The sequence below is a fragment of the Hippocampus zosterae genome, chromosome 5 (genome assembly GCF_025434085.1).
Source record: "Hippocampus zosterae strain Florida chromosome 5, ASM2543408v3, whole genome shotgun sequence".
Classification (NCBI taxonomy): domain Eukaryota; kingdom Metazoa; phylum Chordata; class Actinopteri; order Syngnathiformes; family Syngnathidae; genus Hippocampus; species Hippocampus zosterae.
In genome coordinates, this window is record NC_067455.1 from 15,743,271 (window position 1) to 15,759,239 (window position 15,969).

At 39.6% G+C, this 15,969-nt stretch overlaps 1 protein-coding gene across 5 annotated transcripts in view; it reads left to right on the plus strand.

Moving 5' to 3' along the window:
- The window catches only part of LOC127601296 (growth factor receptor-bound protein 10-like), a 77,695-nt gene extending 61,851 nt beyond the window's left edge, over positions 1 to 15,844 (plus strand). For 4 of the 5 annotated variants that reach the window (XM_052066440.1, XM_052066437.1, XM_052066436.1 and 1 more), the window contains 12 exons: positions 164 to 320; positions 5,962 to 6,077; positions 6,399 to 6,473; positions 8,267 to 8,404; positions 8,613 to 8,723; positions 8,982 to 9,080; positions 9,867 to 9,944; positions 10,103 to 10,219; positions 11,086 to 11,152; positions 11,259 to 11,346; positions 11,420 to 11,513; positions 12,899 to 15,844. In XM_052066440.1, coding sequence (XP_051922400.1) covers positions 164 to 320; positions 5,962 to 6,077; positions 6,399 to 6,473; positions 8,267 to 8,404; positions 8,613 to 8,723; positions 8,982 to 9,080; positions 9,867 to 9,944; positions 10,103 to 10,219; positions 11,086 to 11,152; positions 11,259 to 11,346; positions 11,420 to 11,513; positions 12,899 to 13,045 — 1,287 coding nt within the window. In that variant the 3' untranslated portion in view covers positions 13,046 to 15,844. The remainder of the gene's footprint in view (positions 1 to 163; positions 321 to 5,961; positions 6,078 to 6,398; positions 6,474 to 8,266; positions 8,405 to 8,612; positions 8,724 to 8,981; positions 9,081 to 9,866; positions 9,945 to 10,102; positions 10,220 to 11,085; positions 11,153 to 11,258; positions 11,347 to 11,419; positions 11,514 to 12,898) is intronic. The other variant, XM_052066441.1, reaches the window with a different exon arrangement.
- Positions 15,845 to 15,969: the final 125 nt, after the last annotated feature.

Consider the following 15,969-nt stretch of genomic DNA (forward strand, 5'->3'; position numbering starts at 1 on the left):
GTTCCACACCAACATGAAAACGGAATCATTTGTTTGTACATTTTCTGTGTGGTCAATTTGAAGAAATATCCTTCTTTTTGAATAATAAAGGAATAGTCATTCTTGAGCAGTGACATTTCCTTCAAATTGTAATATTTTTATATATTTTTTTGCCTCCTCATAGATTGTTAAGATCTCCACCGAAGACGGCATGGGCAAAGTGGTGGAGATCCCAGCCGACATGACGGCCAGGGACCTTTGCCAGCTCCTGGTTTACAAAAGTCATTGTGTAGACGACAACAGTTGGGCACTTGTTGAGCACCACCCGCTGCTGGGTTTAGGTGAGTGCCTGAACCCTGCACAAAAGACACAAGCACACATATGAGTAGACCCTCACGCTTGCCCCTGGAGAAAACTCTCGGCTGGGCCGACATATGTGACACACGCACAGGTGCATTCATGCTTGCATGCCAACATACTCTGGCAGACAGGCAGGCTAGGAACATATTCTCACGCAGGCATGTAGTGATGCGTGAGTGCATGCACTTACTACGCAGCGTATGCATGCATTGTGCAGATATACTTTCCTGCGAGCTGATCGAATGAGTTTAAGGGCTCCATGCACATAATTAAAAGGAGCCCACACTCAGCGTTGTAAGGGATATGTAGGTTTAATGTTATATATTGATTAGCATTTGGGCTAACATTGTGCTTGAGGTCAGAGTCGCTGTCGCCAATTAAGTGCCGCTTGGAAATGTACTATGACATAAATTTTTAAAAGACCTTTCTGACATGGCTGCTCAGAAAGAAAGGCAAAAAAATGAGTGTGACAGATTTACGAATGGGTCTTTTACAACTCTTCTTGAAAATTGCAATGACTGGAAATGCAGACAATCCATCTATCTGGGTGGAATTACAGCAGGGTGCTAATTCAAGCAAAAATCGCCAAATTTGGTCAATGGAATTTTAGAAATTCTCCAAACTCTTCTTCAAATTCTTGGGCAAATCCACTTTTACATTTTCTGTTTCCTCGCTGACTGAAGTATAGAAAAGAAGACTGTTGGGTGTCACTTTGAGATTTGCCCATTGCCATAAATCCTTTTTCCGACCCTTCAGAACTCTGTGAGGCCCGTCATTCAGGACGCAACATTTAGGGTTGTACAGGAATAATTCGGTACAATGCTTGATTATATTTTCTCGTATATCACTGAAGGATTCCAAATTTTAAAAAGTGAACATGATGAATTATAAATTGGAGCTGATCGACATGATAATGTAACCTTAACAGCCCTGGCCCGGTCGACAAACACAGTTGGTGCCCGTGTAATGTTTTTGACCCAATTCTATTAATATCACCGCAGAGAGGTGGTAGAATTTGGATTCATGCTTGTTTAACCCCAAAAATAAAAAAAAAACTGTTCACATGAAAGCTTCCCCAAATTGGAAGTATTGAGATCTTAAAATATAATTCCACTGAAAACAGTAATTGTACCTTGCTGAAAAGCCGTTTTTGGGTACTGCACATTTGTGATATCGTCATTGCTCTGTCCGTAAGGTTCTTCATTGAAGGACAGACAGCATCCCAGTGCAGTACTTGAGTCACACATTGACTCCAACGTGTAAGTTATAAAAAGAGTACAAATGGTTTATTCCAGAGGTTCATTAAGGTGTGTGAACCTGCTGCCTTTGTTTCGGACTTTGAAGCATAAAAATGAGGGTGGGGGACCACAGCGTTGCCCCAGGGGAGAGTGATTATAAAGCATTTCTCGAGCACAAGCTGATTCTGTGCCTGGGACTCCACAATTCAAACATTGTGAAAGAAGGGCTTTTGGGAAGTTAATCTCATGTAGAGCACAATGCCAAATGTAAAAGCATATTTTTCCATAATACCATGCCTGCTAACATTTTGCCACTGCCTATTATCATAACATTTTTCCCAGATGTACACATCCTTATGAAAGAATATACAGTACATTGCATCATCCAAGTTTAATTCTATTTTGCAATCATCCATGATCTGATTACTTTTTCTCATCAGTGCAGGCAGCCAGCACGATGCTGCCAAACACATTTAACTTTATTTGTTTTGAATGACATCATGCGTTGGCTCAGCTTCTTTTTTTTTTCTATGGTCTGGCCCAGCTGTGTCCACCTGAATCGATCCCAGTACTGTTTGGTATTTCGTGTTAAAAGGTGTCCAAGTCACCGTGAAATTCACATTTTCAGGGTGACTTCACAAAGTGAAGCTGGAGGAAATCAGGAGAGTGGCTGAAATCGTAACATTAGCGATTTTGACAATTTTAAGGGTTAATGTAACTGTACCAACATCATTTCATGTGTCTCTGTCTTATGTTTCATGTTCATCCACTGACATAATGGAATGCATGAGAAAATGATGAATACTGTATATGCTTTTGGCTGTGGCAATGCTATTCCTTGCAGCGGTGCATACTCATCGTTACAGACAAAGAATGCTCCAAATCCTTCCTAAATAAAATAATCATAATCCAGTCAAATAAAAAAAGGATTAGAAAAGTGCTGCTTCGGAAAAAAAACTACCACCTTTGAAACACACACACAGAAATTCTTATCTGACTTGAAATAGTATTGTCTGCTCACTACTTTGACAAATTGACACCTCAAGACAAGCGTGCAAATGTAAATATGTGCTGAGTCAAGCTCAGTCAAGTGGACCCGACAATAAACCTGTTTGACTAGGTCATATTAGCTTAATTTTATGTTCTATGCCTTTGCCACTTGCACTTGAGCAGAACCATTTAATAACTATTTGACATATTGAACTTCCAAATCTGAGGTCAACTGTTTTGAATTACATTTCTTTGTGTGATACATTCCATCGTGTGGAATATATTTCACACACGATGGTCCTAAAACGCACAAAATAGCTGTGTTTCACAAGGATTTTTTTTGGTTAGTTTGTAGAACTTTGCTACTTGAAATAATTGTCATTTCATTTCAATCAGTAAGTGCTTTGAAGCAGTATTATAAATGTTCTCACCGTTGTACTGTAGCTAATTAAGGTAACTAAATATACAGTATAATGTAATGTATATAATGCAAAACATATATATATATAAATATATATATGTCCTGTATATACACCGTATTTTTCGGATTATACGCCGCTCCGGATCATAAATCGCACCGGCCAGATTAAGAAGGAAAAAACATATATAAGTCACACTGGAGTATAAGTCGCATTTTGGGGGGAAATTTATTTGATAAAATCCAACACCACAAACATACATGTCATCTTGAAAGGCAATTTCAAATAAAAATAAAATACAGAACAACGGGCTGAATAAGTGTACGGTATACTAACGTTACATGACTGACATGCCTGTTAATGTCAATAATGACGTAACATTGAGTTATTCAGATAACTCTAGCATAAAGAACATGCTAACAAGTTTACCAAACTATCAGTTTCACTCCAAATCACTAAATCAAATGAAGTCTTCATCTTCTGTGTCACTTTTAAACAACTGCCCCAACTCGAGAGGTCGACGATGCGCCGCTTCCTCTTCTACGTCGCTTACGTCAGACTCAGCGTCGATTTATGAACACAGGCCGAGAGTGACCTGTGTTTGTTTTATTTTATTTTTTTAATGCAGACTTGTATGATGGCCACGTCGGCATATGTATTGTCATGACCAGTGAGTGTTTGTAGCGAAGAGGTGAGGTACATTGTTATGACTATTGTCAGTATGTAAATGTGCTCTATTCACTGCTTACTTTGTATGATGAACAAGAGAAGTCTTTTCCGTTTGATCGCAGGCGCTGACCAGAGAGAGACATGTTTGGTGGTGCTTATAACTTTGCGCCAACCTAACTAAATCTGTGCGCGTGTCGTTTTCAGAGGTGGATCAGAATAGAAACAGAGGGTCTTTGAGTGACCCCGGACAATACTCGGTTGGAGCAGAGAGTCCTTTCTTGTCAATGGCTGCCTACTAGTCATACATTAGTGAATGGGGCGAAATGGCCCCTTTGAGAAGTAATGTTGACCTTCACTTGTCAGCCCGGAAAGGTTAATAAGGAAGGAGACAGAGGGTAATGTTGCCAGTGTGAGTCAGTGTCACAAACATGAGTGACTCATCAGGCAGGCGACATGGATGGAAGGGAAATTTAAAAGAGGCGTCGTGACACCCTTGAAGAGTCCTCCCAGAGAGCGTCCATGAAAACATCATGTGAGGGCAAGGAGGCTACATACTGTATTCGTTCTGCTCAAGAATTAAATGACAACTTTTTTATTTGACTCAATTGGGAAAGGTATTTCTTCCCTCGAGAGAAACTTGCACGTCTGTCGGAATGGACTGAGTCACGTCTGGTGCCATTGTCACAGTGGACACAAATCATGTTGAGACCAGGACCTCAGACCACATTTACACTGGGACACACTTTTGGCAGTATCACCGGCTCATCTGACCTCAATGATTAAGAACAGGCCAGCCGGGATCATATTGTCTCGACTCCTTTGAAGAGCTCTAGGGGTTTAAACCAGATGCCATTTTTCTTACTTGAATGGGTCCAGTATTCTATTAAAGCCAGAGTTCCTTTCTATGAAAAACATTTATTATCTTCTGTCTCTTCAAAATCCAACGAATCAGTGGCGAGACGTTTCACGAGGATGTACGTAACAGGAAATAACTGTTGGGCATAATTTTCAACCCGCCGTTTGTTCATTATCACTTTAAAGTGCCTTTGGCATTCTTATCAGTATCACTCAATCATCATGAAAATGTAGCAGAATAATGAATCTCTGTCGGCTTATTGAGAGTGGCCAAACATTTGCACGCATACCAGTACAATGGCAAGTCTTTAAAAAATGTGTTTCCTTCATTTTTGACCATTTTCTATTTTCACTGGATGTACATCAGGGGTGTCAAACTCATTTCACATAGTGGGCCACACATGGCCTCGGTAGATGTAAAGTGGGCCGGACCATTAAAGTTATACCATACTCTGCTATAAATAAGCAAAATAATAAGTCTTTCCTTTGTTTTGGTCTAAAGAAGCACAAGAACATTCGGAAAATGTTGAAATTTTATCAACATATCTTTTACAAAACATTTCATCAAGCTCCTGAGATTTCCTTAGACAAATATGCAATTTACTTTTATCATTCACATATATGCATTGCAACGGATCCCGACGATTGTACAAAGGCACAAAACTTTAGCAATTGGTATTGACAAATACAGTAATGCACTTTAAGATTAAACGACATTTATAAAGAAAGGAATTTTTAAACCATTTACACATGCATATAAAACCTAAATGTAACCCCTGCCTATACCTTACAAACTAAGGAGGTGCTATTAAATGTGTAAAGAATAAATTATTCACGTCCTTGATAGCGTCTGCTGTGTTGGGTCTGTCTCAGTGACAGACTGAGGCTGCTGTTGTCTTCTTCTCTGATCAAAACAATCTTGTCTTTTACTCTGATCACAACAATGTGTCCCCCAGCGGATACTCAATGAATTGCACGTTATACAAAATGTCATTCCGTGTCTTTTATGCATCTTTTCATTTTTTAATTATCCTGCGGGTCTGATCGAACCTCCTTGTGTGCCGGTTCCAGCCCGGGGGCCATATGTTTGACACCACTAATGTACGTGATTTTTTTTTTTTGAATCACACACTGCTCTGCTAACAAATGTGTATAAGTGGTTACATTATACTAAATAAATCGTACTTGGATTTGATGTCCACATCAAGCTATTTGATTTCAAAACGTAATCATCATAAAATCAGTAAATTTCTCGTGGGTTTTAGTGGCCAATAAATCTGATTCTGATCAGCGATTTGCATAATGGATTTATTTTGGCATGTCTTCTTGAAATTGCTGTCAACCCTGTCATCATTTTTTTGGTGTGTGTTTTCATGCTTATTAGCTCCGCCAAGCAAAAAAAGCAGAGGTTATGTCAAATGTATTGCAAATTTGTTTCCGTTGCCCCTCAGAGCGCTGTCTCGAGGACCATGAGTTGGTGGTTCAGGTCCAAGCTTCCATGATCAGCGACGGTAGATTCCTCTTTCGGAAGAACTATGCCAAATATGAATTCTTCAGATCCCCCCAGGTAATTACTTTGTCTGACAACGTCTTCCACATGCCGTGTCCTCTCTCAACCTCTTGTTGAAATGGTAACAGCTCATTATGTTCTTGACATCATCAAAAAGAACGATGCAGACATATTTTGAGTGAATGTGCTTCCGAGATGAAATGAAAGAGAGCCTTCTTTTTAGTTTGTCCAAGTGACCATGTAGTAATAGAATGAGGGGCATGTGTGTGAGCTTTTTTTGGTTTTTTTTTTGTTTTTGAAAAAATGTAATGTCATTCCTAATGTCACAGTGATCTTTTTTTTTTTTTTTAAACAAACCGGTTTGTTTTCTCTTGCTAGACATTTTTCCCAGAACACATGATTGCGTGGTGCCAGGAAGCCAATCGTCCCATCCCACCATCGCAGCTCTTGCAGGTGCGTATTATTACAACTAAAATTGACCAAAAAAATTGTTCCTGAAATGAAAAAAACAAAACAAAAAAATGATTTTACAAAACAAAGCCTACCTGGAAGTGCAGTATATCTTATATTTACAGTGTAACGCAAATTCAAAGTATGACAAATGTGAAAAAATGTCCATGACTTTCGTTTTTGTCAATTAATATCTTACATGAGCCTTTGTGGTTCATTTTAAATGGATTTATTCCGGGATTACTGCATGTCCATGTAGAAGAAGCAAGGTCAAACAGTCATTTGAGAACTGTAATTTATTTCACAATCCTTAGTGACCCCCCCTCCCCAATCCTGTACCCAAAAATACTCCATAATGTAAACTAACGCTAAAATGAATAAACTAAGATGAAGCATTTTCAAAAATATAAAATCTAACAGACAAAAAAAACCCTCTAAAATTGAGTTAAAACAAACCCCAAAAAAAGGTCAAAACTAAATAAAAATGAACATGAAAAGTCCAAAGGTATTCTAACCCTGACACAGACACACCATATATCATGTCAGTCAGACTCTCCTTGTCTACCCCCCCATTTCAGTTTCCCTGCAAGTCATCATTGCACACTGTAAAATGAAGTTGACATACCTCACCTCTGACCCAGAGACAGTGTGTCTCGTCAGCACCTGCAGTAATAACTACTGTTAATCCCGTGTTGACACATGACTGTATCGGCACACGCAACGCGGCGCCCCACATGTGTGACAGCTGGAACTAGGCAGTCAAAAAATAGTGTGTATGTTTGCACCGAGCACACTTCCACGTGACTCATGCTGTTCGCCTTAGCGCAACCCGCAGGAGACCGTGACATGATCAGGAAAGGAAAATGGAGAAATTGGCATTCTTTGGGATCCTTTTGGAAAGCTCAATCATAACGGACGAAAGCTGTCTTGCTCGTCTCCGTGCCGTTTAATGGAGCTGTCAGAGTCCCAACCACAAGTGGAAACCATCCGTTCATCCACGCCACTCACAGAAAGCTTTTAAGTCCCATGCTAATCATACAGACGCTGCGCTCTCTTTTGCCCCATGAATACGAGTCAATAAAAGCCAGCCCATGTGGTGAAACAAAGTTGTCAGGAATCCTCAGCGTTTGGAGGTTCCCAAGACAACGCATCGTTCCAGTGGTGGCTTTCCGAACTCAAGCAGGTGTTGGTGACATTTGCCAAGACTCACTCTGGCGACTTGTCTTCAGAACGGCTCTGGAAAAAAACAATTCAAGACATTTGTGGCGAAATGATGTGGAAGTGTGAGGAGGTATACAAACTGGAGTACCATCTTCCCTCAGAGGGCCGTTATGACAGTGAAACCACAAAATTATTACTTCTACACAACAATTTAATAGATTACTAGTTTTGAAACCAGTCAAGTCGATCAGAATACTTAGTTTAATTATTGTTCAAGTGAGGGTAAACAGGTTCACAAAATACTGCAAAATTTCAACGTTATTTATTACACATGACAATTTGACATTTTGGTACAGATTTTAGCAAGTTGACACACACAATTTCCTTTCGTTGACCACATAAAATGACCTGGCGGGCCCACATCTGGCCCCCGGGCCTTGCGTTTGACACAACTGCTGTAGATGCTGTCTGATGTCATTTATTTGCGCAGTCGGGTCTGACAGAAAGCCTCTTGGTGTGACAATCATGCTTGGCTTTGCATTTGGGATGGAATCTGTGGCGGATTGATGAGAGTGAATCAGTCTCTATATTGATGAGGTGAAACCATGCCGTAACCCGTTTCCCTCTCCTTTCAGAACTTTCTAGCAACCAGTAGTTGTCCCGAGATTCAGGGTTATCTGTATGTCAAGGAGGTGGGCCGAAAGTCGTGGAAGAAAGTTTACATGTTCCTGCGGCGCTCAGGACTCTACTGTTCTACAAAAGGAACCTCAAAGGTGACGCAAATATTTTTAACTCGGGTTATCGCTTGTCGAATGTGTGTGTTCTTGCTGCAGTTGAAGTAGAGTAAACAATACTTTGGAAAGCTAACAATGATGAAAAAGCACATTTTAGTTTCAGCGGTCCCACTGTGCCGATCTCTGTGTAACTTCGGGCTGTTTCTGTCTGTCATCATCTGACAAAAAGAATTATTTGTGTCTTCAGGAGCCCAGACATCTCCATTTACTTGCAGACCTTGAAGACAGTAACATCTTCACTGTCATCACAGGCAAAAAGCAGCACGGTGCACCCACAGACTACGAGTTCTGTATCAAGGTGAGTGTCAGATAACAAAAGGGAGTTGGAGTGAAATATTAGTAGCGGAGGAACGATTCACCTCTGGGTGAACTCTCCCGCGCTACCATGCATGCGTTTATAAGATTCTGCTGCAGATGACTCTTCATCTTCAATTATGCTTTTAATTGGTTTTATACCACATCATATGAAGATCAGCTTTTACTGGGCTTTTTTTTGGGGGGGGGGGGGTTAATCTTTACATTTCAAAGACTGTTCTAATTCTGTGTTCCTCTACAGCCCAATAAATGCAGAGGGGAGTTAAAGGATTTAAGGATTCTGTGTGCTGAAGATGAACAAGGCAGGACATGTTGGATGACCGCCTTTAGATTGTTTAAGGTACAGCTGTTGTTAGTGTGTCTGTGTGTGTATGTGTGTGCATGTGCGCTCGTGTGTGTGTGTGTGTGTGCTTTCTATTCAATCTCAATAAAACATGAGTGTCCTGTCGTTCCATTTTGATTTATTTCCTAAAGTTTAAACAGAAACAAAAAACAGAAAGCGAGAGAGAACCCACTGTTCAAAATGACGAATATCGGCGCTAATCATCGGTCTATCTCTCTTCACGACTTGACCACAGGCACCAAAGGCACTTTTGAGTCATCCTCCACTAGTTTACAATCAATGGGATGTTAAGCTTTATCCACCAAGAACATTCAGTGAGATTGTCACAAATCCCATTCAAAAATATTTAAACATCAGCAATATTACAATACACTAATTTGATCATTAATTTAGTCAAATGCCCATTGCACCCCTGACAATCGGTGACTGACTAGAAGATGGCATCTGTAAATTTAGGAAACGCATCTACTATGTATTCTAATGCCCTTTATAATATCTTGATGTAGGTAGACATGAAGTACTAATAAGGATGCAACTATTGAATTCATTTTATTATCTAACTCGGTAGAAAGAAAATATAATGCAAATATATGAAATGTTGGCAAAAAGTTGTGTTGATGATCTGTTTAAAAAAAAAAAAGAAGAAGAATCATACACTCTTCCTTTTTGTCTTGCTCATGATTGTAGATGACCAGAGAGCAAGAGATCACGGTGGGGAGTCAGTGGATGAGTGCAGTTTGTGCGCTCATCAATAAGGACGATTGTGTTTTGCTTCTTTTGCAGTATGGGATCATATTGTACCAGAATTACAAGATTCCCCAGCAAAGAAAAACCCTGCTTTCACACTTCTCAGCACCCGTGGTATGTTAGCCTCATTACATAAGGAGCTCAAGCCTCCAAAATCTGACATTCATAAACTCTTAAATCCTAATGCCATTACTTTGAAATCCTGACACATCACTTTAGCGCGTACTCCTCATTTTGACTGCAACGCGTTTGTGGCCCTTCCCTCCCCTCAGCGAAGTGTATCCGAGAACTCTCTGGTGGCCATGGATTTTTCCGGAACTATAGGCCGCGTCATCGACAACCCAGTGGAAGCTCAGAGCGCCGCCATGGAGGAAGGACACGCGTGGAGGGTGAGTCTCGGACAGCCCTTTTTTTTTCAACAATGTCCACACAACGTTGTACTTTACTGGAATGTACAGTACATGCACCACATTTCAAACATAAACTACATTCCGACGTGTTACAAAAAAGCTGGCAGCTATGCAGGCAGCTTGTTTGATCTTTTTTTTTTTTTTTTTTTAATCCCGAATAAGTACTGTACCTCTTTTGCTTAACATGATCAGTACAGTTTTGACTTTTCAAGTAAGGTACTTTTTTATATCACTTTTGTGCACAATGCACATTAATTCAATCCTATTTATTTTTATTTATGTATTTATTTGATCCCGTTGCCAATATTTTTATTCAACTCTGTGCTTGAGCAGTGTCCATGTTTAAACTTTTATTCTCACATTCATTAATTCAGGCAATTGTTAGGAATATACTGTATTTACTGTATATTTTCATGTTACTCATTCCGGTGTACTTGGAGAATTAAGTGTTTTAAGACAGAAGTTGGTGTAAAAGATTTGAGAATGATTGTATTTTTTTTCTTGTAGGGTATACAGTACTAACTGTACCTCGGTAACAAGTGAATTTACATTTTATTTTTTTTTTTATTGTATTTGTATATGTATGTATTTATCTATTTTTTGGTTGGGGAAAATAGCTTAAAGAGGGAAACGTTTCACAAAAACTGAAAAAGGCAATATTAAAACTGTTAATCTTGGTTAGATGTTAGTTTTTGCAGAGAGAAAATACTGTCAAAGACAGTCACTGTCAAAGAAAGTACATGGTAAAAGGTGTGTTTTATATTTCTTTTGGTGAGCAGCGGTTGTTTACACCGAATCCGAAAACTAATCCTGTTGGTTTTATTTCTTTGTGACGTCTGACTCAGAAGAGGAATCACCGAATGAACATTTTAGGCTCCCACAGTCCATTGCACCACTCTTCACTAAACTCAGGTAAATATAAAGCTGAACGCAACGATGCACATTGAATGATGAATGTGCATTGGACTTATATTTGGAACGATGTCGTCAATTTCACATTCTCAAATCTCATCTTCAGTCATCCACATAGCCCAGCTATGGTTCCATGGCAGAATAACCAGAGAAGAATCCCATCGCATTATCCGCCAACAGGGTCAAGTCGATGGGTAATTGAAGGAAAAGCATCCTTGGTGGTTTTCACTTGACACGCTGAAACGTCTCAATGTCCTTATTTTCCAGCTTGTTTCTGCTACGAGTCAGCCAGAGCAACCCCAAGGCATTCGTGCTCACGTTGTGCCATCACCAGAAAATCAAACATTTCCAGATATTACCGGTAGGCGTGCTTGCATTTTTCAACACGTTTAAGATCTGTGCTAAATACTGATTAGATTTGATGGTCCCTCAAATAGCTCTCGGTGGATTACCAATTGTCAATGTTCAAAACATGGCATATTTGGGAAGCTTGTCACGTGTCTTGTCAAAGTCTATGATTATAGTATGGTTTCACGCCACACAGTGGCGCCTCTTTAATTTGTGCTCTTAAGTAGCATGTGGTGGAGCTGAGGGACTGTTAGCATGTTAAGAATAAATGAGTGTTTGTGGAAACTCAACAAGTCTTCGTTCCTTTGGTGACCCAACAGCACATGTCCAGGGCTGGTTTCTTCCTCGGGTCACACCACCACATGTTACAGTCTTCAGTCCCCACTAGTCAACTCATGGTATTTTGATTAATATGTTGGGGAAATATGGTTTAAAATGAATAATCCATCTGTTTATAATCCACCTGTTTTCTGAGTGTGTTCATGTTTGTTCGCAAGTTTAGCTCTTTTTATAGAGGGTGGGGGGGTTGTTTTTGCTTTTGCTTAATTCACATAGAACTGTAAAGAAAATGTTTGACCTGACTTCTCTTTTAAAACACAAACAGAAAAAGACATATCTGATGGTACACTGGCTAGTAAGTGGTGACCTGGGATAATCGCGGCACATGCCCAAATGTAAACAATTATTGGATCGGCATGTCTTCATTGCTTAACAAAGTGTGCAGATACACATTTATAAATATGTATATTTATAGCAGTGGCTTAATATAAAATATTTTGAGGGATCACATCTTGGAAATAAATTGTTACACCTTTTAATGTGACAACACTGAAGAAATGACGCAGTAAATTTACGGTCTCCTCAAAATAACTCAACATACAGCCATTAATGTTGAAGCTGCTGGCAACAAAAGTGAGTAGACAACAAAGTCAAAATGTCCAAAATGGCCCACTGAGCTGGTTAGCAATCTTCTTCTGGTCCAGGCCATTTTTATGAAGATCAAAATCTATCTGTCGAGCTAGCTAGCTATTTCTCTATCTATCTATCAGATCCTCTGAGTTCAGTAAGTTCCAGTATGAGCATGTTACAGCAAGAACACGGGATTTAGCAGACTTGCCCCATAGTCACATCTAAGACCTTGTCACACTCACAAGTCACGTGACACTGGGAGGAAAAATGGCTAATCGGGCCTCATGTGGACATTTTCATTTCGGAGTGTACTCACTTTTGTTGTGTCAGTCAATACACACTAAATCCAATGCATACAAGCTGTGCACGACTGACTACGTTTGCATTTCTTTCGACGATGATATAATTATGGAAGCTCAAAGTTTGACTTTTCACTTTCTTTCTCCGATGCTATGCTCTAACCCCCCCCCACCCCCGTCTGCTCATCAGTGTGAAGAAGAAGGCCACGTCTTCTTCAGCCTTGACGATGGTGCCACCAAATTCACCGACTTGATCCAGTTGGTGGAGTTCTATCAGCTCAACAGAGGAGTGCTGCCTTGTAAACTCAAACACCCATGCACCGTTGTGGCCTTATGACCCCTCCCATGACCTGACCCACTGGGCCTGCCATCGCAGCCCCTGAAAAACCCCTCCCCTCCCAACCCAGGCCCCCCTCCCCCTTTCACTTTACCTGACTCTGCCCAAAGCAGAGCGAATGTTAATATTGGTTGATTCTTCTAAGAAGTTTGTGAATTGACTGTTATTTCATTGCTCTTTTTTTCTCTGTTATTACTGTGGATGCAAGTCTGCCAGATACTGCTGATTCATCGGCTTCCTTTTGGGGTGTGTTTGATTGTTACCGAATTGCACGCAGAGTTGCGTAGTCAAGAGCAAAGAGATGATGAACATGAACACTGCCATTTACGCCGTCGCTTTTGCTAAAACTGGTCGTTGTTAAGCTGGGGACTGGATGACCCTCCAAGATTTGGAATCTTGCAGCTCAAGTGAAGGCTGTCGCTGTCATGTGGACAATCAGCAGGACAATGAACCCTCTCACGTGTGGACCACTCTGCTCTTTGAGAACTGGAGTCTCGTTGGAACTTCTCTTGGCTTGTGTTGATTGTCTCTTTGTTTTGCACTCATCCAACAGGGAGTGGCCTTTGTGGGTGCTGGACTTCTCCGTTGTTGGCTTTACTTTTAACTGTGAGATGATGTCACCACCCTCTACTGTCGGAGGCGTGTAAAGACAAGACTAAACTCAGCATTGCAGCCAGAACAGAAAGTGATTTTGTTTTTGTTTTTGTTTTTAGTCTTATTTTTTTACAGATGTACGTGTGTGTGCGTGCGTGCGCGCGCGTGTGTGTGTGTGTGTGTGTGTGTGTGTGTGTGTGTGTGGTCTGGACAAATGAATTTGCAGAAGGTGGTTTATGAACACTCTTGAAATGGTGAATTTTTTTTAATTGGCTGTCAATACAGAATATGTTTGGTCCTTCTTCATTTATTTGCAGAGTTTTCATTTTTGAACCCATCCTTTTGCAATAGTCTTAACATTCTGAATATTTGGCTCTTCGCTGTCCACATACGCTACAGAGTCCTGTCCAGTTGTTGGTAAGTTAATGAACTTTTTCAGAAGAAATAAAATGTAAATAAGTGTCAGTTATGGACAATACAACTTAATTCAATGTGCACACGTGTCTTTTGGCAAGCGTTCAGCATGATTTCTTTTAAATACGCGTTTTATAGAGCAGGCAGGATGTTAAGCTGGTCGGCACATAAGAAAACAATCAGATGCTTTGGATCCTGTGGAAAATATCCTCTTCAAATCTCAACTGTCTTCTCTAAAGACTTCCAGACACAGCGCCTGTAAACATTCATCAAACTGGAAATGGATGTTTTCTAGATGACGCACGTTACTGTGCATCCCATTTATTGTAAATCAACCTTTCTTATAAACAGTGTGAACAGTACAGTCAAATGGACATCAGATTGATAACAACAACATGCGAAATGAGCATTCCAAATCTCATGTGTGGCTTTTTTTTTGCCTGTCACAAGTGATTTTGCAGATTGCAATTTGGCATACTGTCACACTGATAACCTTTCTGTTGCCTTAACAGGTTAAAAAAACAAAGAAGAACCCATGTACCTGTATGCATACAGATAATTGACTTTTAGATGTATCAAAAGCACATATCCTAAAGCTCAATACGTAACAGTGATACTTCATAAGACCAGTGTAGAAATATGACGGACACAGAAAAAAACATTATTTTTTTTACCTCACATTTTGGCAGGTCTGTATAAATATAAACCACAAAATATTAGGAACTTACACCAGTTCCAAATAGCACTGTTTTTTATTAATATGTTCCGATCAAGCGGCTGTGAAGAGGGATGTCCAGGATGGTAAAAATGTGAAAATGACTGTAGTTCGCCTTCCGCCTTCTGCCACATCACACTTCAGATCTGATGACGGTTTGTGTGTCAAACACCCGAAGCTATTTGTTTTCGTTCGGCAAAGTATGTTCTCAATTCGTAAAGGAGGATTACAAGTCAGTGCCTTTACATGAGGTGGGGTTTTTTTGTTTTGTTTTGTTGTTTGGTAGAAATCTTTTTTCTCATGACATTTGGCTGAATTCAATGCTATCACAAAAAAAAAAATTAAATGCTTTCATGCTTTATTATCCTGATGGCATTTCTGCTTTTTTTTTTTCAAACTTATCTGGCATAGTATATTTGTGTTCAAAAGAATCTGTTTATTTCAATTTTAGTCACCCTCCATTGTCGCAAGCAGTTTTCTGTTCAGTGACTCTTTGTAGACGTTAACTCTTAAGGTCCTCTTTCGTCTGTTAGCTTCTGTCACATGTAATGCAATATTAACAGCCATTTCATTTAGCTGTGGCTTGTCCTAAGTTTTATCGAACGAATGATTTTGCAGTGTAGCTACAATATATTGACACTCTGCATGGTCACCGTAATCTAAAATGCAATGATCAATCTTTTTTTTTTAAGTATTTGTTCAGCAGATGTATATATGTACATGGATGTAACTGATCTACTTGAAAATTTTAGATTTATTTTGTTTTTCCTCAGCGCTGTTCTGTAGGTTTTTTTTCCATTACCGTGAAATGATTGGCCAGCGCAAGTTAATGTCTATTGTAATGACATGCCATCTATTGAGATACAATTTCTATGATGTATATATATTTTTTTCTTTTTTTGTGTCAGAATGGACTATTCAAAGACGAAAAACTATATTTCAAGATGTAAAGTTTTTAAGCACACTGGTATCCGTAATGTACATGTCATTCCAGTTGATGACAGGTGGAATGTTCATACACAAAGCATCAAGACTTATGTTCTTTTAACCCATTAAATATATTCTTTTTTTTCTCTAATCTAAACAGACAATGCACCACACCGGTTTTATCCCAGCGTGGGTCCATTTATTTCTTTTTCTTAATCATGCCAGGAAACAACTACCATATATTGATTCATATTGATTGACAATTTGACAACAG